General features: G+C 39.9%; 1 protein-coding gene across 3 annotated transcripts in view; it reads right to left on the reverse strand.

Moving 5' to 3' along the window:
* Positions 1-474: 474 nt before the first annotated feature.
* The window catches only part of dmrt2b (doublesex and mab-3 related transcription factor 2b), a 65,159-nt gene continuing 41,900 nt past the window's right edge, over positions 475-23,733 (reverse strand). For 2 of the 3 annotated variants that reach the window (XM_044200306.1, XM_044200307.1), the window contains 3 exons: positions 5,075-5,507; positions 3,755-3,857; positions 475-2,707 (listed from right to left, as the gene is read on the reverse strand). In XM_044200306.1, coding sequence (XP_044056241.1) covers positions 1,860-2,707; positions 3,755-3,857; positions 5,075-5,437 — 1,314 coding nt within the window. In that variant the 5' untranslated portion in view covers positions 5,438-5,507 and the 3' untranslated portion in view covers positions 475-1,859. Of the gene's footprint in view, positions 2,708-3,754; positions 3,858-5,074; positions 6,358-23,733 lie in introns of those variants that run through there. The other variant, XM_044200305.1, reaches the window with a different exon arrangement.

A 23,733-nucleotide genomic window follows, 5' to 3' on the forward strand; every position in this document is an offset into this window, starting at 1 on the left:
CCTGTTGAAACTGCTTTGTCAGCAAACTGGCCTGAATCCAATACCCCCCACACACACACACACACACACACACACCACACACACACACACGTCCTCTTTCCCTCTCCTTTCCTCCCCTGACCCACAAAGGAAAATGTTAATAAACTGACGATTGCAGATCGAAGCAAACCTTTCCAAAGAGCACAGAACAATAAAGCTAATCTGTCCGTCCCTGGCACAGTCCTAACAAGAACAGTGGAACGTGAATGGCATTTCAGAGTGGGGTCGCTATCTATTAAGCCGCCACACACCTCGTCTAAGGACACTCCAGAATGAAACATGGGGGAACTGGATAAATGAGCTTTTCCCCTAGCTTTGCCGGGGGGGAAATTGATTTATATCCTCTGTGTTATTCTTCACAAAAGTCATTATCACCCCTTTGTGACTGATGCTTATCTTTTTATCATCGTAGTGAAAATGGCGATTTGCACTCTCTGCAGGGAAGAGGTTTTATTGTAAAATCAGCGGAGATAATTTACAATAAAAAACAATGGCACATATTCAGTGCTTTCAGGCTCACAACCTCATCTTCCTTTGTGCCAGTCTCCCCTCTCTGTCTGTCTGTGAAAAGACGAGGAGAAAGGCATTCTGATATGCTGGTATATACTAGCAAACACAGACGCAGAGCAGCGCGCTATCACCTCTGTGTTGACGCCACAAGGTCCAGAGTTGTCAAAAGTATCTGACCTCCATCTCTGCGAGATTACAGTGCAGAACAAAAAACGGAGGAGAAGAGAAAAAGTGGAAAGTGGATATAGATCAAATGCGTGTTCAAACAAACTCGGCCGGCGTCAGGCTCAGCATACAGTAAAGAACAATGTTGCCAAGGCAACGCTGGCACCCTCCCATTCACTCTTTGGTGAATATTTCCTATCTTCACTCATTGTGCTGGTTTACTGAAATTATACTCTATTAAGGTTATACATTCATAATGATAGACTGCAGTCTGACAAAATGTCTTACATTTGGAGAACAATAGAGCTCATGAAATACCAATAAATAATGAATACATAATTCTCACTTGGTAAAAAGAGAGGACAGATGGAAAAATATCAGTTATATGTCTTTTTTTGCTGTCAGCCCTTTCTGTGCTATTACAGAAACATTTTTGGAAAATCTTTGCTCCTTTAGCTGTCACCACCTGCTTCACCTCATGTTCCTCCTTTCATTGTTAGTTTTCATATGATTAAAGACAGATTTCTAAGCAGCACCTGGTTTGTTTTGACACTGCAATGCCCGAGAGCAACGCAGAAACCAGCCATCCACATGTACACTTTGATTAAAAAATCAAAGCATAAAGTAAGAAATGGGCACAAGTTCAAACACTACTTGACTTTTTCATCAACTTTGTTTTATGGATGTACTGTATATTTCTTCTGCAGGAAAAGAGAATAAAATAAGATTGATGTGAGAGGGTCAATGCAGAGCAGTTCAGTATATTTCCACCGCATTGCTGACAGAAGAGTATAAAAAAGGATTACATTTTTAAAGTGTACAAAATATGCTCAATGTAGGCATACAAATTAAAATATAGTAATCAAATACATATATATGTTCCATTGTTATATTTGTAATTATAGTTAAAATATAGTTATATACATTTTCATGAAAAATAAGAAAAAAAACCCAAACACTGTAATTCATGTTCTGGAAAATTTTCATAAATATTTCGCCTATTGCCACTTTATAGTAACCAGCCCTTGTCAAGAGAAGTGTTTCAAAACCTGTAATACACCTGGCCATTTTAATATTTATTCACTGAACATTAATTCTTAGTCCGCACATAAACAAAGTGCACTCCGCTGCTTTCCATTTGCCTGTCAGGCCCTCAGCAGAGCCTCTACAGAGAAAGGTAATGGCCTCACAGTGGGAGTCCTGACTGTGGTGGCATGAGGGCCCTTGACAGAGTCGGCATGAGCACCTGCCTGGTCGGCAGGAGTGTCTGCGCACCAGCCCATAGCAGTCAGAGGTCTGGGATCAAAAGTCCTGCTGGGTGCACTGATGTCTTGCCCGTCCAGGATACCCTGATCTGATCCAAAAATACAGCGTGTGATGATTGAAGAGCCATTTGAGTCCATTTCTGTTGGTTTTGAAGGGGATTTGACAAGGTCTAGACCTGACAGGGAACTGCCATGATGTTTGAGTCTTTGTTGTGATGGTAGAGGTATCAGCTCTGGTCGATCTTTCTTCTCAAAGCCTTTCCAGCTATTCTGCACCTCTTTATTTTCCCTGGTTTGCTCTGAGCTTTGGCATACGAAGTCATTATAGTCACCTTCTGCGGAAGACCTGCTCTTTAGGTGGAAGAACTGATAGAACTGGAAGTCACACTCATAAAAAGGCTTATATTTATACACAGGCACATAACTGGACGTCCCTGCAGCAGTGGGGTCCTCATTAAGAAGACAGCAGTGGAGACTAGGGGAGACAGGCAGGGGTGGAGGGTGAAGCATGGGGACAAGGGCTGAGGAGGAGAAGCAAAGGTCGCTCTGCAGCTCTCTCGTTCTCAGCTCCCGCTCCAGCATCACCTTCTCCAGCTCCTTGTCTGCGAAGGCTCGCCTCTTCCTCATCCGGGCGCTGATGGGGGGACACATAAAGTGTGTTTGGTCGCGCTGTGTCTGCTTTGACCAGCAGGAGGTGTCGTCCTCCAACGGCTCCACCGGTTTGAGCCCTGCATAGGCAGCAAAACAACATGCTGCCGTTATGTATTCATATATTTTATTTATTTATAAATAATGAAGTTGTTTCAACCAATTAATTGTTATGTTTATGTTTGAGCACTTTGTTATTTATTATTTTAATTATGCAGTTGGTTAGCAGTGTCATTTTTGCTTTACTGAGAGCGCAGAGAGGCTGAGAGGGCTATAAAGAAGATACAGCCTCCAGCAGGATTTGACTGCCAGCCAGCAGGTATTAATACACACTATGTATTACAGTAATAGCCTGTTGTTGTGAAATAGTGAAGCAACAGCGATCAGGTTTGTTTAGGTAAATTAAGTGCGTGCGATGCTGGGTAATGGCATCTGAGCAGAAGCACGGGCAGCGTGGGCCCAAGCAGGCCTTGAAAATGCAGTTTCAGTTACAATGTGGGTATATGTACATAATGCACATGTATGTTAAAGAGCATCCACTTGTGTGAAGGTATGTGTCTCTACTTGTGGGGATAAATTACTTTTTATATACTGACATTGTGCGGACTAAGATCCTGTATAAGGACAAAAAGCTGGTCCCCACAAAGTCAGCCATTTATTTTGGGTTAAGACTTGGTTTTTGGTTAAGGTTACAATCAGGCTTAAGCTAAGACTAGGATAAGGGTTGGGGTTAGACATGGGTTGACACTGGTTATGGTAAATGGTAAGGTACATTTATGTAGTTTTTGTGTAAATGAACTTTACATCTACTTCAAGAGAGGTTACGGTAAATATTTTTGTACCAATCACAACTCACCCCGGGCAAGTAAAAATAATTTATTTTGACAAGTCAGCAAGCAGTGAATCACTTCCTCCACCGACAGATGACAAACCAAGTTGATCAATGTATGATCTTGCATGAATTCTGACAAACTCAATAAATTAAAAACAATAAAGCAAAATATGAACGTTGACTTTAAGGGTCTCCATCTGATCTACTGAAAAAGAAAAAGACAACTGCACTTTGTATCACAGTTTAGAAGAGAAGAAGTATGTTAATGAGAGAGGAGATGTTAATTAAACTATACCCTGCAGGATGCTTTTAGCCAGGATGCTCGGCTCGGCTACTCTCGTGTAACGCTGATATGCTGTCCTCCGCAACGGAGCTGCACACCTGACCCCTCTCTTACCCTGGGAGAAACATGGGAACAGGAATTAGACATTTGGACATAATCATATTATACTGAGACCGTGCCCCAAGGGTAATTAAAGGGGAATTAACACATTAGGTAAGAGGCAAGTAGAGCTCTTGGTAATTGTAAGATTTAAAAAAGACAGGTATTTGGCTATTTACCTTGTTGGCACTAGAGGAATGTAGCTACTAAGTATAAATGTAAGTCATTTTGTATAGAGGCGCATCTAAATGCCCTGTTCTATTCTTTACTTGCAAATTTAGTTAGTATATTATTATATTAATATTATATTTTAATAAAATATATCAAATCAACAATATTTATTTATATAATACAATCTGAAATGTTTATTGGCAGTGTTAACATATAATTAAGAATTTCACATTTTGCCTTCAGTTATAAATGCAGACTTCTGCAGACAGAATGCAGATTTCCGTTACAACACACCTTATTACAGGAATGAACTGCAAAACAAACTAAAATTACACACATCTAATCTAAGTTATACTATCTTTAACAAGAAAGACTTTAATAAGCTTAACAAACTAACCTGACAGCTCACTCCAGTCTTTAGAATAACACCTAGGAGCCCTACTACAAACTAACTGGTAAAATATTAATCAAATGTTAAAAATCTGATCTAACTTCTACAAAAAAAAAAAAATAATATTCTGTTTTGTATAAATGCTGAAAAAACAAAAACAAACATCTATGCTTCAGCCTATAGTTCTGCACCTTAATTCGGTATAAAAGAAAATCGAGCTTACTTCTGTATGTACCCCACTGCCATGGGCCATGAGATGGTCAGACTACTGTCACACACATTTGTTGAAAATATGGATAGTAGTAATAATTGTGCAAATTCAGCCTTCCAGCTTTATTTCTAAGCACTTCTGTAAGGTGTATTAGTTATCTGGGATTTCTGCTCAGAAAATTATATTGCATGGACAGATCAAGAAAATCATGTTAAATAAAAATAGCTCTATAACCCTAACCCTCTGACCTCTCTCCCATCATGTATGAGCCATTACACGTTCAATATTTATTTTTACATTTTTTCAATAATGTATTTCCCCCTTATACCCCGCATTTTTATATTACTCTTTGTTGTTTGTCTGTTAATGACGGTTTACCTCCTGATAATCATCTACTGGAGGTCATGATTTACCCATCGGGTTATTCTCCATCACTGACCGACCCTTGTGCTCTCCTCACCTCCGCAGCTTGCTGCCGCCTCAGTGCGACCTGCGCTGCCATGACGCGCTGCCGCTCCACCACCAGCAGGCAGCAGGCACAGCGACAGTCCCTCCAGCGGCAGAAGCGTTTGTGGCCTTTCAAACACGAAACGACGCCGTGGTTCCGACAGCGGGCGCATTTGGGGCTCCGGGTCATCTTGCGTGGTTTCTGCTGATGGCGCTCTGGAGACAGGGTCACTTTATTCTCCCCTCCGTCCCCGCGGCAGCCGCGCTGCCCAGCGCATCCGTCAGGACTTGTCACGTCAACAACTTCTTCGGATTTTAGTACATCAAGCTTTACTCTGTTCTCCAGCTGCAGGCTTCCTTCGAGCTGAGAGAACATCTATGACTAATAACACTGGAATCCCACTTTTAATCCGTGATGTTGCCGCTAACGCTGAGCTGACTTTTACCTAAAAGGATTTTAAATCAAGATACAACTAATTAAAGGTGATTATGATAGTTACTTAGCCTATTAAAGTAGAATTACAAAAAAAGAAGAAATAATTGTCAAAATGTTCGTATTAAAATTTCAGGAGAGCTGATGAATCACAACGGTGGTGGTGTTTTACGCACACATTTAAAACACAGAAATAGACTTGAGAATTAAGAAATATAATTCCAACACTGCTGCAACATAACACGCATAGACTGCAACAGGTTCTCCTAATTGAAATAAATAAGCTTCCATCAGACAGAAACTAAAACGAGCATTAAGAGTGTGATTCCGGGTTTAGAGAGGCCGTGCGCCACAACTTTACAGCACACTAATTCCTATTAAACACCAAGCCGTGAGGTGTGGTGTGCTGCTCCAGTCTGCTGCTGCTGCTGCTGCTACATCACAGTGTTTTTCAGGGTGGAAACTTTGCAGCCTACCGCCAGACGTTTGAAATGTTAAGCCTCTCTCAGCTGCTCTCTGACGCTGATTCCAAGAACAAGCGGATAGTAGGCCGGGCCACAATGCCGAACTCCTGGCGCAGGACCCGTGAGCAAAGATTTGGGGAAGCCCATTTGCAGCAAAAGCAACTCCCTCTCCCTATAAACCCCCATACCTGCCCTGCCCACCTTCGAAGTTGTTCTCATCTTTCAACAGAGATTTGGGATCTTGCCAGACCCACATCTCCAAATTATTCTAGGCGGGAGATCACCATTTAGGCCTACGTAAAAAAAAAGTTAGCAGAAAAAATGTGTGTGAAAGGCATTAATTTACGGCTAACAATTTACAAATTATAACAAGGGAAGTACGACCACCACTACTACAAATCATAATAATAGTAATCATACCGAGAGACACCAGGCGAGCTAAAGAGTAGGCTTACTTCAAAACATACAATTAGGTTATGTGCCCGTGAGCGTGCATATACTGTATGTGTGAGCTGTGTGTTTTATCAGACTGATACAATATGGACTAATTATAAACGCGCCTTGGGGAGAGAGAGAGAGAGAGAGAGAGGGAGAGTTATATTTTCATATTACTTTTAGGAGTTATCTTCACACTCATATTTATTCATAATACTAATGATTTAATGGCTCTCTTGATGTCTCTAGTGTCACTATTTCGAGCCATAAAACAGAATAATCAAAACCACTGAAACACATAAAAACCCCTACTTAGTAAAGCTTGTTTAGATAAGTGTTCCTGACATCGGTTTACTAAGAGTGAATTATTCTAATTCTCGCCTTTTTTTAAAAAATAATTTAATTTTATGCTGATGTCAGGTAATTCATTATGTGACGCAAATATGGTAGTAATCTTTACTAACACTAATTATGTTTTTTATTAACACAGGCCCCTATACTTTCCCTTAGACTGTCATGTCTAGAATAGATTATGCATACAGTGAATTTCAATGGAGTTTGGTGATAAGCTGCTCTCACCTCCTCAGCAGCATACACTTAATGCTAATGCTAATGCAGTGCAGTGTAGTGTTGTGTATAAAAAAAGAGCTGTTTCCATCACCATGAAAAGCTGGTGGTATGAAAAGTGTGCCCCCTAATGGTTCAATCCTGTAATTACACCAAGGGTAGTTCATCCAGGGTGGAACCAGTCAGGGGCTACAGAAACTCATTTGTCTGATCTTCATCTTATCACCATCCAACGCTACACAGAGAGAAGTCATTCAAGCAGTGTCCACCCCAACACTGAGCAACCAGAAAGATGTATCATCTTGCTTTCCTCCACACAACACTCCAGGGCTTTCTATAACCACGCTAGTTATCACTGTAGATCCTGACAGGACTAACTCAGGTGGTTCAGGCTAACAATGATTATGTATATGACTGTACTAAAACAGCTAAAAATATATTTAAATTGCGCACGCTTGCTGCACAATGTACTTACTCCAGAGAGAAATGCTTTCAAAAATGTAATGTAACATATGGAAAGTTTGGATTTGAATATGCACATGTGTGTGTGTGTGTGTGTGTGTGTAAGAAAGTTTCAAAAATTGATTCCACAAATACCTGTTGCCTTTCATATTTTCAACATTCAGATTCTGTTATTGTAAAGATTATTTACTGTTTACATCACCATAAATGCAAATAACCTAATATAATGTAGAGTATGTGTAACAGTCTGGGTCAGGGCCTACCAATCTTCATTCCATCTGCAAATTTACAACAAGGTTAGAGTAACTAAAAGCTCATATGAATGGCTTTATCTCTAAAAAAAAAGGATGAGTTCTCTGAAGAAGGGTTTTAAATAAATATACAGGCCTATATATATTATTTTCATAGCTTCTCAAGCTCAGGGGCTCAGATGGCAAAGGCTCAGTCACTTTTGGTCATGATGCTAGACTTAGCCATGGCCAGAAGTGCCCTGCCAGGAGATTGCATGTTGTCAGCTCATAAAGGGTTAATAGATCAGATATCAAAGATGTAGGTAGGAGCCAGAGCCAGCTGGGCCTCAAAATATAATCACCAAAGTGATACAACCATTTCTACAACTAAGAGACAACCAGTACAGAGATGAATACAGTGTAGGTTTATTGTGATGATCTGACACTTTTTCCTTTTCTGGCAGCAGAGTTCTTTGTAATCTGGAGGTCTGCCAGAGTTTGGTATTGCTGACATAAGAAAAAGGTTTTATAGTCAAGTTATATAAAACCATTCATCTCTTGGTGTCTTTGAATCTATCAAATATTTTGGTGGTATAATAACATCTGGACTATCTTCAAATCTTTAGACAGGATGGTCTTTTGGAGGGAAAGTATTAGACATGAATGCAATATATATTTTACTGACCATATACCGTAATATACTGTATTTTGTCATTGTCAATCTTGTCCACCACCAGGTTCAACTGCCGGCAGTACTTCCAATTTTCCAGAGTGCTGCAACTAACACTCAAAGGGAATCTGCAGAAGATACTGAGAGCTTTTGTGCACATTATATTCTTGGTGAAACTCCCCTCTGCCATGGTGACCCCATATGTATCAAAGGACACACTCAAAGGAAGCAAGGAAGGCCTTATCAAAGGCAGCTTACCCCAGGGACTTCAGTGCCCACGGGGATTGGTATTAACCAAAGGCCTTTCACACCAAGTCTAGAATTTTCTCACAGAAAAAGAAAAGAAAAATAAATGAACACATGGTGTCTTGGACACTGTCTAAAACAGTTTTAATATGATTGTACATTATGACTTCTATATTGTTCATATGCGTGACTATTTAAAAGAAAGTGAGGGACAAATTTAACAGAAAATGTATATTTATTTATGTAGCTGCTGTTCATGTAATGAGGTGATTTAACCAACTTTGATAGGTAGAAGATGGGATGTTGGTACAATATGGATCAAAATCGCTGTGTACACCCAATCATTTGCACAAACCTCCTCCTTCTGGCTTTTTTTTTTTGCAGGGGTATACCAATGTCATGCTACTGCTACCTTTGCATGACTACAAGATGTCACTCGTCAGAAAAACATAAACACAGGTTGTTTAAGTTGTTTAAGCAAACCACAAATGTTCTCAATTTTCTGTTGAGAGCAGTCTACAGATGGACGGATGGATGAATGTGATAGGTGAACTGTTGCTTGAGACATAATGGGTGGGACATGCAGGGTGTTGTACAGCATGTCCATGAAAACCAGGTACCTCCTTATTAGTACCATCAGCTCTGCTGCTGCCTGAGATGGAGTGCATCTCTCAAAGCCCCTTGACTCACAGACAAATTGACTGTCATCAGCAGTGACATAGTACTCTGGCATTCCTGTCACAAGTCCTCCCCTTCCCTGCACTCTATTCTACGTCCTGCGGTTATACTGAGAGTTGTGCCCATCTACTTCCATTTGTGTAGCAGAGATGGAATTTGACAGACTCCTTGGCTCCCACCATTCGGCCTGCCAGCGTGTCCTCCTCTATCTGCCTCTCCTTCTATGACTGACGCCCTCAATCGACTTGTGAAGGAACTCAAACAAAACACAAAAGGTAAACAACCTGTAAGTAACACTCAAGGACAAGAGTGCTGCTCAAACTTTATGTTATGTGCTGAAGTGTAGCGAAGGAAAACAGGGGGGGTGGCAGAGTGTGTTTTCCAACAAAATCCTGAGCTGAATTTCAATTCACTTCAGCGACAGAAATAAAAAGACACTGGGCTATGTTTCACAGTTATTTTACACAAAGGCTTTAGCACCTTTATCCACCTACTTCCAAAAAGCAGGAGACACCTTGGCAGTTATCAGCGTAAGGCAGGGGCCATTAAGCTGACAGATTTTTCAAGGGAGGTTTAACCTGCACCTTAGAGAATATTTGAGTTGTCAAGCCTGTTAAGACGGAACAAACGCTTGCTTAAATAAATGCACTTCTAACCCCATCATAATAGACACAATCAGGTTCTTTTTGGGAATCTTTTTAATATGCCGTGCACAGCATTAGAAGTGTTGCTGTATACAACAACGCAGTCTGAGGATCAGTAACCAGACTGGTGAGCTGAGAGATACTGTAATATCACCTACATTAACTCGTCTCAATGAGGTTTTTTATACAAATATTAAACTTTGGAAACAGATGAAAAGGATGTTATCTACTCTCAGGCTTTACTCTCCGTGCCAAATGACGGGCCTGGCTGGCAATACTGAGAGAAGATCTGTGGATTTGTGGTCAAGGAGGAGCATCCCTGAGAGGCAACATTTTGCAGGAAGACCATGATGCATCAGTGAGACCTGATATCACCATCAGACTCACTTTTAGTCAAATTACAGAACATTTCCAAAACCTTTTGAGCACCAATGAACCGTTTTACAGTATCATTGTTGCTCATTATGCATTATGTTGTTCTTTTCCTTCCACTTGTTCTCTCTCTATTTCTTATTCTTCTCCTCCTTCCTTTCTTCCAATTTTCCTTTTTCATTTTCTTTTTCCTCTTCTCCATCTTCTTCTTCTTTTTAGATTTTTCATGTATTATTTCTAATTAACTGATGCTTCAGTCATCATAACCAATGGGTGGAGTTTAGCAGGCTTGACAGTCAGAGTTCAGTGCTTGTAATTCCACAGTGGAGTGCAGGGCTATCTACTGGTTAATTCACTAAATCCTGGACCTCTGGCACATTTAACTGTTGCATCAATTAATCCAATCCATGTGTTTTGAGGACTTTGGTCCTGCTTTTGTTGCAGGCTTTAGTTAGTTGTTTTAGTTGTAAAATAACTTAACAAAACTGGACTTGGATTTGGATACCAGCAGCAGCACACTCATAGCCTGTGATGTCTGTCGGTGCCAAACCAGAGCTGGTGACAGGACAGTGAAGAGATGATGTTTTACCTAAAGCAGGTGTGGGCGAGAGGGATGTGAACAGTCAGATGCGATCAGATAGTGAGACAGAAAATATATCAGGTCAGACATATTCAGAATTTTAAACAATTTGATAAGGATTTGCTGTTTTAATGGGAGTATAAACAGGCTTCTGCATGATTTTCCAATGATGATTAGATATTTTGTGCTACTGTTACAAGTCAGTCAGTACAGTCATGGCAATGGGAATGCTAAGGCTCTGTTTAGGAAGTGGGGTATTCTGGCAACCCAGCCAAACAGAGAAAAAGAAAGAGAAAGAGAGGGTGGGAGAGGACCAGATGAAGACTACACTTTGGGTTTAGAATGAGTCATGTATGAGGGAAGAACAGAGAAGGGTTTTGGCTGCATCTGCGTCTCCGGGTAGGTCTGTGGCTATAGCTGTGGCCATAGTTACATTTGCGTCTCCATGATGTGATGCTTGATGACCTGAAGAAAATCCTCCAGGAGCCAAAAGTTGCCCCCTTCACGGTCCATTTGAGCCGACACTTTGTGCTGTTGGCTTCAACATCTCTTTCTGCCCTTAAGCCCATCCTGTCCTTTGTTCTTCCTATGTTCTCCCCTTGCATCTTCCTGCTTTTCTTTTTACTTTATCGCTTCCCTTTGCAATCTTTCTTTCTTTTTTAACTTCTCTTCAGTAACCACCTTTTTATCTTTCAGGTTTCTTGTTGTATTGAATACATATTATCAATGCAGTCATGCTTTACTGTGTTGAAGTGAAAGAAAATTGAGATATATTGTATGGTGGATACAATTTCAGCAGCTCTTATTTCATTAGCCACCGAGCCAAACTGCAGTATAGTAAAAAAAAAAAAAAAAAAACTAAACCAGTCATTTTTTAATATAGAATTGATACCGGAGGAGGGTCTCAGGATAGAGAGGCTGGTACGTTGTACAGATTGTGAAGCCCCCTGAGGGAAATTTCTAACTTTGGGCTATATTAATAAAAGTGACTTGATTTGACTTAAACATGGACAAAGAAAAACTAAATATTCACTTCATCCCACTGCTATCATTTAATTTCATTCACTGCATTTTGTTCAATAAAAATGAATCACAGTGTACTGCTGCTGTCATAGTTTATGTACTGTATGCAGGTGTTGGTTAATGTGCTCAAACAGAAGATGAAAATTTAATTAATGAAAATGAAATTAATAAAATGTGACAAGTTTGTCATTGTCAACATAAATGAAGGCGGTTTAAAATAAACTGACCTAGAGGAAAATATTCTCATAATATAAATTGTCCACTCTAAGACACATGCATTTGTGATTCACCAAAAGAGCACTCTGAATTCTTCTTTAAGGTGACTTTCCCAACACAAACAAAGCTCCCTCTGGACCATCAGTGATTAGGGGATGTGCCGCATCACACAAACTCACAGACCATGATCGATGTTCTATTTAACACGTCTGGTTTCAGGCCAAATCAATGCAAGACAGGTGATCCCTGACCTCCACACAGCAGTTTGTTATCTCTTCTGAATGAATTTAACCCCTCCCCCTTTGCAATTATATCTCAGCATGATCCTGAAGTCTGCACAGGGAGCAGTTATAGCACACTGAAGTGCTTCGTGCCTCTGCATTGACTATTGATTGAGTCTGTTCCAGGCTCAGGTTAATGACAGCTTTTAAATAATGCAGACAAAGCAGCGCCATGTACACAGAGCATCTCGTGCCCGCCCCCTTCTTTGGACGCTCCTTTCTCACTTTTTTATGTCTTTTCTTCACCTCCTTCTTCATATCTTTCCTCACCTCCCTCCCTTTCTCATTATCATTCCCTCCTTTTCCCATCATCATTTTCTCCTGTACACAACATCTGAGCATCCATAGAGGCAGGTTGAGGAAGGGTATCCCTGCCACACTCCTCTTCCTTCCAATCTCACTACCTCTGATCCATTGTCTTCCTGACTGGCGTGAGATCCAAAGGCACTCCTTACTCCCAGAGATGAGATACCCATGCTGCAATAACATCAGAACAAGAGCCTCCCAATTTAGTGGCTCCCTCTACCTCCCGTATCAGATTGGATCTGTTTCCACAGGTTTATTGACTCTTTTGTCTTTCAGGTTGTCTTGGGCTATCTCACTGTAGGTGTGGTTTTATGAATGGCAAGCAATATCCCTTCAGACACAAAGCAAAGCACTCTGTATTGTGTAATTACAATAGTGTAATGAGCCTACAGATGAAGAAGCTCTCCATTAAACAGCATTTTTATAAAACACAGTTCTGCGAAGCATAAGCAAAAATACAGCTGAATAAGTTTCGACTAATTAAAAATAACGTCAAGTGTTCCATTTCTCTTGATTACCTTGCACTTTTCCTGCAAGAGAGATAAATATTCCAAATATTCAAATGTTCAAAATATTACTCAAATATATTTATGACAAGGTCTGAAAAGTAAAAAGAAATATACTCTGTTTTTGCTTAAAATAGCAAGAAGCAGAGCTGAATTCCTCAGTACTTCAGTTATTTGTTAGTCAGGAACTCAGGGGATTTTGCTTACGGTGGAGGTGATGAGGTCCCTGGCAGATTCAGCAGAGGCCTCTGACAGATGCTTTGCAATGCAAATCACATCATTATGACAAAATGTGTGATTATTCTTGGATGTCTGTTGGCACCAGGGAGCTGTATTAAATGGTTTCTAATGTCATTTTATTCTGGCAGGACGCACAAACAACACAAATACACAAAATCTAATAAAGATAATCGTGGCTCTGCAGGCTTTAAAAAACTGAAAACACACAGAAAAACTTAAAAGTTATTCACAAACAAATGGCCTTGACATCCCTCTTTTCTGAAGGTGTCTTCAGATACTAATTAGAGAACATTAATTGACATTTGGCTTTAAATTGCTTTTGACAAGCAAGAAGTAGTAGTGGGAAGAGAGAGGCCTGCAGATGACTGGATGCTAATTGTGAGCCTACTCTTTACATTCATGTGTTTGATCATGATACATGCGTTAAAGGCAGGTAGAGGTTGGGTTTCTCTGCTAAAGCTACTTTAACGCCTGCTCTCGCTGCTTCTTTCAACTTGAAAAGTATAATATCTTCTCTTCTCTGCTCACTGCCTGTGACAGCTGGGGAGAATGTATGGAGAACAGTTGCTGGGGCTACATTATAGATGCTCTCACGCTTCACAGTTTCTTCCATTAAATCTACTCATGAATCAAATTAGCGTTCTTTCCTCATCTGTCACTTTTTTCGAAGCCCACTAAAGGCACTAACCCCTTATTGTGGACCTGATAAATGCTATGACAGCAAGAATAAATGGAGTTTTACATAAATGGAATAAATAATAACAATAGTAATATTTTGGGGAAAAGCTCAGCCTAATCAGCATCTACTGTGGCTGCTGAGAAACTCATTAGCATACAGAAATATGCGTTTCCACTTTGTTGGGTCCTAATTGTTGATTTCTCTGACTGGATGGCTGCCTCCCCCTGGATAATGATGCCATGCCATCCTCCATATGCAGTCAGTAAGAGATAGAGAGGAAAAGAGAGAAAGAGGGAGGACATTGAGAGAAGGCACTGAAGAAATGAAAACTATAAGCCATTCATTTACACCTCCCCCCACCATATTTCTTTTGACAGTTGAAAAAGAAAGTATAGCCTGGCTCCACTGTGTGAGCAGGAGAGAGAGAGAAGAAATTGAATAAAAATGGTGTAAAACAGAGAGGATTGGACATCACAGGTCTTAACTTTGAAGACAACTACACAGGGGACTCATCTGGAGCAGCTAGAATTCTTTCAACTTCAAAAGAAATAAAGTAATATATATATATATGATAGCTGTCAACTGAACCAAAACAACACTGCATGCACTTCCACTATAAATAGTATGGTAGTCTGGCTAATTTTTTGCTCTGTAAGTTATTCTCTATTCTGCATTAATAATTTACATGCAGGGAGTAGTGTATATACTGCAGTGAAAACAAAGAAGGTGGAGATTTGGGAGGTGAATGGGAATATGAAGAATTTGCCTTCAATTGCATCCCAGGTTTGGTTACCGTCTCGTTTTTCATATTTAAAAAGGCACATGACCCAAAGGTCAACATTTGTCTCTAATTACGGGGTTTCTGCAAGGAATATACAATATAGAGTTGAGTGAGCACCTTAAGAGGAGCTTCACTGGGAGGGGGTAATGCCTGCAGAGATTCATGCTACGCCACATCCAATTCTCTTCTGCTCTGAACTTGCATCTCCTGTTGTTGAGTTTTACCAGGTGGTATATGTACAGTAAAAATTAAAAATGAGAAAAATAAGATAACCTTGCATCCAATTTATAACTGGTAATTTATATAGTGCTTTTATCCAAAGCGCTTTACAATTTGTCTTTACCCATTCACACACACGCACTCACACACACAAATGGCAGCGAGCTACCATGCAAGGTGCTGACCTGACCATCGGGAGCAATTTAGGGTTCAGTGTCTTGGACACTTCGACATGGGGATCGAACCCATCAGTAAACAGGAGGCAATTTTGTGAAAGAAGCACATATGTGAACATCACCACTGAACCACTGCTTTTACTCCCCTCACTTCTGCTCTCCTCTCCTGGCCACAGCTTACCCCACCTTGGCAGCTGGGAGCCTTTGATGGATCCTGGCTTAAAGACATGAAAATCACTTGCTAAGTCTGGGATAATGTGGGATGATCCACATTCTGGCAAATAAAGAGAAAATAATAATTTCATCACAATTTCATAATGTTTGAAGTGAGGTGAGCTTTATCGATCTTTCAAGACTCTTTCAAGACTCTTAAACTGAATACTTCGATCATAAGTAGAGATCAAACACTCACTCATTTGTCATCAGTTTTTGATGCTAGATTTATATTCCAAACTTGCTCAACACCTAAATCACCCACACTTAGAGATCATTAGGATGCCGATAGTACACATACATGTCCCGTCAGATTAATCACTTATTTCTGTATTTATTTATATGATTTATATTACAGAATAATTTGGCAATAATACTGGCTCACATTTTGGGCTTTTTATATAATTAAGTGACTGTGCAGCCATGCAGGTGCATTTATGTAGATAAGAGACTTGAATACAGGCGGTGAACCAGTTGAGACACTGAATTCTTGCAGTTTTGTAGCTGAACCTGACCTCTGACCTCTTCAAAGGTGGGTTGGATTAAATGAAATTCACCCACAAGCAGTAACTGATCATCACACAACCAATTTAAAGCAATTTTATTCAAATGAAGTCACAGACAGCCGAGCTGCTGCTGTAGAGTGAATCTTTACTGAATGAAATATCCCTGCTGTGAGCCAAATCAAACAGTAGACAATATATTGCACCTGTGTCTGCTAATCTGTCAAACAGAAGCATTTAAATAAAGTTTTATGGCTGTTGAGGGAGATATTATAGTTGATAGATGTGGTCTATTTTATCAGGAACACAGCAGGAAGGGTGGGCCACTCCTCATCAGGGGAGACATGGCTGGCTATTATTAGTGACAGGGTATGTCAATTTGTGTGTATGTAGAAGTGAATTCCATTATGTTGCATGGTAATGCTGACTGTTGCCAGTGGACAAAGGGACCAGGGAAGGTACAATGTTTTGTCCAAATTGCTCTGGTTAACGCTTTACTTTAACCCCCCTATTTAGGATTTGTAAGCAGTATATAAACACTTAATCAATAGGTTATAACACACTATAATGTGTTGTAAGTAAATTTAAGGACATTTGTAAGTGTTTAGTAATGTTAACAGTTAATAAATGACAACACAATATGACACAGCTGTAATCATATTTAATGTTACATGAACAAACACACATGAACAAATCTTTACAGAGTGTTCTAAAACATTTGCTAACTGGTTATGCAAGTGTACAAATCATTCTCAAGCTAGTTTATAACACATGGCAATGTCGAATTGCCAAATTGTGAGTGTGTGTGAATGATTAGTTTCTTTCAACTGATGGCAGTTGGTACCTGCCATCGGTGTGTGAATGGGGTGAATGTGATATGTAGATGAAGCGCTTTGAGTAGTCAGAAAGACTAGAAAGGCACTATATAAGTACAGTCCTTTTACCATTACCATTTACTCAAGGTTCACATATTAGGATTCTCCCAGAGCTTTGAGCTGCATCTTGTGGCCTTCATCAGTTGATGATGTTATGATATATATCTCCCTCTTTTGGCTGCTCCCCGTAGGGGTCGCCACAGCGGATCATCTGTTTCCATCTCACTGTACCCAGCCCAACCCGGAATGGAGATCTGATGATCTGCATATATGATGTGGCGTAGGTTTTTTACGCCGGATGCCCTTCCTGATGCAACCCTCCCCATTTAATTGGACTTGGGACCGGCAATTAGGAATGCACTGGTTTGTGCATCCCCAGAGATTGGGGAGCAACCCGGGGTTCAGTTTCTTGTCCACTTCGACATGTGGACAGAAGGAGGTGGGGATCGTGTTGTGATATATTATAAATTAAAAAAATGCCATTCATGAATATTTTTTATAAATATAAGGAACACTTCATATTTCATATGATATAAAATATGTCATTTTAAATGATTAAAACTGTGTTATATAATATAGTATTATATAATAATTTACTGCTTAATGGTTTGCTTTACTGGATGAGTTATAGTTGTTGACGAATACATTCATAAACACTTAAATATGTCCTTATATCTGCTTACAACTGACTTATAATTATCAATTGTTTATATACAGCTTATAAATACTAAGTTGGGAGGGTTAAACTAAAGTGTTACCCTCTGGGGAATGAAATCTAAATTCCAGTAGGTGGAAAAAGCACACACAAACATGCACGAGTGTACGTTTGTATATTGCTTTGTAAATTTGATATAGTGTTTGTGTGTGAAACTGTGTATACATTTACAAGCTAGCAGTCTGTTAATGGTGCATGTGCATGTAATAAAGTATTTATGTGCCAATGTTGCCTCAGCAATGAGATTGGACCAACTTATACCACTTTGAGTCTTGATCCCATCGCAGGCATTCTGTTTCATCTTTAGAGTGCAAAGAACAAAAGAACAAAAAGCAATGAAAATAACGCAATAGCTATAAAATTGAGAGAGTAGCAGAGTTGAGGTAATCTACAGGGACAGACAATGATAAAAATCGAGAGATGAAGGGGTTTGAGGCTGAGGCTGGTGGTTGAACTGCTCGAAGAGGCCTGCTAATAACTTGGACAAGTTGGTGCTGCTGAAATATGGATAAGACAAGAACTGAAGCCCACTCATAAATACGATTAGAAAGACTTTGGAAGAAGGTAACAACAGGATAAGGATGAAATGAGGAATGGTGAAGAATAGAGTGGAGGGTAATTACTGTGAGTGTATGGTGAGAGGAAGGGAAGAAGGGAGTAAAACAGATGCATGGAGTAGAGATGTTAAAGGAATTGCAGCCAGGGAATGTGGGAGTAAAGATGGGTTAAAGAGGCATACTGTAGATGAATATAGGAATATGGTAATATAGCAGCGGCTGGTGTGGATAAAGTAACACTGTAACTGGTAAAAAGTCATTATATATCCATCTAAATAGATTGAGATTGTACAGTATCAAATCTTGCTAATTAAGTTAATGTAGAATATCATATTATTGGGAAATTACCCCCATTTTACATATCAATATCAGTTTACTAATCATGGAGAGTACAACTCAGCCTGTGATTACAGTGGTATAATGTCTTTTGTGGCTTTGGGGGAAGCTTTCTAAAGTCTGAGAAAACTAACCACAGTGATGTAAGTGGGGTTTTCCGGGCTTGGAGAAGACACATTTTCTCAATCACATTCATACTATGAGCAGTGGGGTACTATATGAACACTACATTTTCAGCCAAAGTTAGAACAGTTTTGGTTATTTCACATGAGAGACATCTGTGTTTGGGTTGCTGTCTGAGCTTTTCTCAATGGTTTGAAGTGGGCGGGGCTCAGTTGGAAAAAGGTGATGTCACATACTCCAATGAACCAATCAGGATTAGCAAGATTTTGATCAAAATTTGATGACAGTCGGTGGGTGATTTAGTCAGTGTCAATTAAATCTGATTAAACCACACCCACACAGTCCTGATGAAGCAGATTAGCTTAGTTAAGAGTTATTGAGAGTTAAAGTCTAATAAATAATGCCTAAGGATGTTTTTTAGAAACTTTATCTTCAATTGTTTCTTACATAGTCATACATATTAATTGTAAATTGAAATGTGTATGATTTGAAACTAAGTTTTCAGGGGCTTTTGAGAACATATTTATATGACGTGGGCCTTTATCACACAGGGACAAAGAGATGCTATCACATTGCATTATGGGAAGTGTTGGATCCAGTGTGTCTCCGGAGCTTGACCCATAGCAGAGACTAAAATTCAGGATATCTTTGCTGCAGAGAAATCTGTCTCCAAACTTAGTGGCAATGCAAAACCAAACTGCTGGAAAAACACTCACAAGCATTAGAACACATTTTGATCTACTGATGAAATAATATTAATAATGCATAAAAGATAATACTGACTAATATTGTGGCTTATTTATCCATTGCTATTGAGAAGATATTCCATTATTAGTTGTCACAAAGGATAGAAGAGGGATGGTTTAAGGAAAGGGTGTCAGGAAGCAGAAAAAGGAGAGGGGGTGACCAATAAGGACAAGAGGGAGGGATGAGGGAAAAGTGAGAGGGGAAAATTGTTTGTATTTGTGTGTCTGTGTTTGTGTCGGGAGAGAGAACGCAATGCATAAAAGACAATCATGCAAGTTGCAGGGACATCCATGACTCTGTGTACTGGGCTGCATGTTTGTACATGGTGACTCATTTTCCACTTCAGCAGTAGGTCATGTTCAACACAGCATCCCTACAGGCATGATCTAACACACTCACGCACACACACACACACACATACACATAAATAAAGTCCAAACACACAGAATATGCTACTGAAAGTCTCAAACGAGTTTCACAGACCAAAGAAAAGCTGAGTTACTGTGGAAGGAAAGAAAAATGAGTTGTTTTCAAGAAAGCTATTATTTCAGTGCTGAGTGTGAGATTGCCTCTGACTGTGATCTATGATACAAAGTCCTGACTCTTACTTTGAGACGTGATATCCCCTGGGACATTTATGACCAGCGTGCTGTCACTCGTATATTACAACAGTTGTTGCCTTGTAATGGCTGTAGTTCCAACGGAAGCCTTCGATGAAGTCATATATTTATCTACCAATTTTACATATTACTTTTTTTGGTGGTGAAGACTTGTGACTTTCTTCCACTCTGTCTCTTCAGCTGAAGCCCTCTACCACTGCTGCCAAAGGCATAGTGCAAAATTATTTATTATTTATTATGTTTGGTCATGATAGTAACAGAGACAATTCAGCATCACAGATGAACACACATCCAATCACACACAGCCTTGGCAAATTAATAACCTGCAACAGTGCATTAGAGGCTGGATTGGGCGATGTATATATTTAAAGGTGTAATATGGAGCTTAAATAAACAACATCAACAAACGCATTTACAAGTACACCAAGTAATTACAAGTAAAGCATTTCTTCTGCCAACAAACCGGTACACAACTGGAAATATCAACTCTGTTTCAGCTCTTCAGGTCGTGACAGCAAGAAACCTGTGACATCAGAGCCAGGGTAATGTCATCACCATGTCAGCCAAACCTCGTTACTAAGCAACCAGAAGTGTTTTGAGCAACTGAAAGAGTTTTGAGGTTTGAAACTCCAACTCTGCTCTCTACAAACACCAGCCCTACTGACAACTCCAGAAAATGTGGCAGGGCCACAACATCTGGGACATTGTTGTCAGGCTAGTAGCCAGGCCAAGCCGATCCATGCATTAAAAAAAAGGGAACAATAGAACTATATGGACTGCCTTCTTATAGCGCTTTTATACAAAGATGTGTACAGTTTGCTTCTTATTCACCCATTGACACACGAGATGACGACAGAGCTACCATGCAAGATGTTGCCCTAACCATCAGGAGCAATTGGGGTTTGTTGAAAGAGCCAGGGATCGAACAGCCAACCCTGCACTTAATGGACAACCCACTATACCACCACAGTCACCCCCACATATCAGTAAGGTAATAGTACATAACTATTGAAGAAGTTGAGACACTGGTCATACAAATAATTTAAATTTCTCTCTCTCACTTGCTCCTCTGTGACCTGCAGTGACTCACTCAGACACCCCCCACCCAGCCCATTTAGTTTTAGATTCACAGTTAGCCATTGTTAGCCATGTCTAAATAAATATTTGTTATGGTGAGGGTGACAGGGATTTTGCAGTTTGGAGGTCACACAATTAGAATGAGGTGACATTATTTGATAGGCAGACAGGGGGCTATGGGGGCAGATGCTATTGTTGCAGTTGTCAAATCCAAAAAATAGCATAGGGCACATTTGCATCTGCAGGCATCTGCCACACACTCTAACGACAGCAGACTCACAATTCAAAAACTTATCCAAGAGCACGCAGTCACACACAGGTAGACGTGTTTAACAGCACACACACACACACACACACACACAACATGCCCAGAGTCAATTTGCTCACTCAGTTTGCTCACTTTCTCCTCTGCTTTCTCCACCGTCCTTGTTTAATCTTTCCCTCACTACCTTCAACAACAACAACCTAGAATGGGATGTGTATAAGGGTGTGTGGGTGTATTACCCAGCATTTAGCCAGTGTAACAAGGCACTAATAATGAGTCCACCCAGGCCTATCTGACAGCATTGTTATTAGCCCCCTTCCTCTCAATTACCAGCCACTAGTCACAGGGGTACATACACTTTGACACACTGACACACACACATGCATATTCACTCATGCGGGCACAAATGCAAACGAGACACAAGAAGATGAGAATATTTCAAACAGGGAAATTGAAGTCAAATGTGACAACGAAAACTCAACCTCCGCTTTGGCCGTTGAGTGTTATCCAGTGCCGGCTGGCAGGATATATGGGAAATTATGCAAAATAGGTTCAGGCGGCATTTCCAGATGACTGACAGGCTCCCTAACTGGCAATTAGCATGTGTTGGTTTCTCATTGGCCAGAACTGTGTGACTGTTTGGTATCAAGTGCAATGGATATACCCTCCTGGCTCTGGCATTTAATCACATATTTCTATTCTCTCTGTCCCTTTCTCCCTCTGTGTTTGTCTCCCCCCTCTCCCTCTTTTCAGTCTTTCTCCACCTCCTCAGTCTTCTGTTAGGAGAAGTTAGGAGATTCACAAGATAAGGTTCAAATTAAGAATTGTCAAACTTGAAACCTGACAAGAATGGGTAATTTTCTGTATCTAATAGCATCTTTCCCTTAAATCTCCTTGCCTGTCTTTCAAATTCCATGCTTCCCAGTTTGTACCGCAGGCTTTCTGTAAAAAAAAATTGTGGTGTTCAAGACCAAGACGATATCATCAGATTTTTTTTTTTTTTTAGACTTGACAAAGTTCCTCCAGAGCCACAGAAGACATTATACAACTCAGTTTCACAGGCTGAGTAGTAGTCTCCATGACTATTAAACTGACCTGAATGTGTAAAATGGTCTGGGTTAGGGAAGAAGGCAAGAAAAGTTCTCATCTATCATATTAATCATTTACATGTTTACCAATCGCTTGCAAAGAACTTCAGTAACACACATAAAGTAATGCAGTCTAATACAACAGCCCTGCAATAAATCCCACCTTTATGAAGGTTATAATGTTCCGTTTGTTTGAAGGATGTTGAATTGCATTAATCCTCGACAATGTCACCCTTAGGCTTATTTTTTCTTAAAAGAAAAATGTAATTTTTTTTAAAAGTTTGTGTTATATAATATACACTGCAATAGCATGTAAATGCAGGCTTCTGCAGATCTAAACATTCACAGAGCTTGGAATGTTAAGCATCATGCATAAGCGATGTTTCCTTACAGCATGGCATGGTTTAATATCATGTACTGTACATGAATAAATTATTCATCACAACATGAACAAGTGCACAACTGACTTATCGACTTCTACAAATGGTCAAGGGAAAAGGTGGAGAGAGAGAGAGAAACATATGGGAAGGAGCAGGAAAAGAGTGTGTGAAAAGCAGAGGGAGACACAGAGAGAACAATGTCTTGCTTTAAGACCCCTCAGATGTATTTGCCTTCTCAACAATGAACATATTATCAAGGATTAGCACTGCCTACGGAACACTGGATTTTATCAATGCCATCTAACGAGCCCAAATCCAGTTTTTAGCAAGCAAGCCTATTAATTCACTTAGCGTGAATAATCATTGATTGTTATAGCTGTGCTCGCAGTAGTTTGTTGGGAGTGTGCTGCTGTGAGCAAACATCTTAATCAGAGGAACAACACGATGTGCTCTGTGGCCACAGTCGTCCTAGTGTGTCTTTATGACAATGGAGCAGATTCTATACAGTCACAGCCCCAGGGTGGATTGAATCTGTACTGGTGACTGTTTTCAAGTACAAAATCAGAATTAGCAGAATTAATAATAATCTGGATGAAAGTCACATCCAGTGAAAGCGAAGCACCTCTTATATGTGAGTAACTAGCTACAAAGAGAGCCCTGTGCATGATTATTAGTTACATTACTAACCGGTGTGTTTGACATGTAAATTGTCTCATCATATTACTGAGCATGCAGTTTATCTGCATGATCAAGTCTTCACTTTGCATACCACCATAATGGAAGTGTAAATATTAGCGAATGAACGTGTTTAATTGACCACTCGGTTATGTGGATGTGTGAGTAGGTCTGTAGTTGTGTGCAGTATATTCCTTACAAATGCTTTGGCAACATATTGTTTTTAGTTCTGCCAGTAAATTGTGTTTGATTTTGAATATGTAAGACAAAGAATGGAAATTACAGAGAGA

Source organism: Siniperca chuatsi, linkage group LG6 (genome assembly GCF_020085105.1).
Source record: "Siniperca chuatsi isolate FFG_IHB_CAS linkage group LG6, ASM2008510v1, whole genome shotgun sequence".
NCBI classification, from domain to species: Eukaryota; Metazoa; Chordata; class Actinopteri; order Centrarchiformes; family Sinipercidae; genus Siniperca; species Siniperca chuatsi.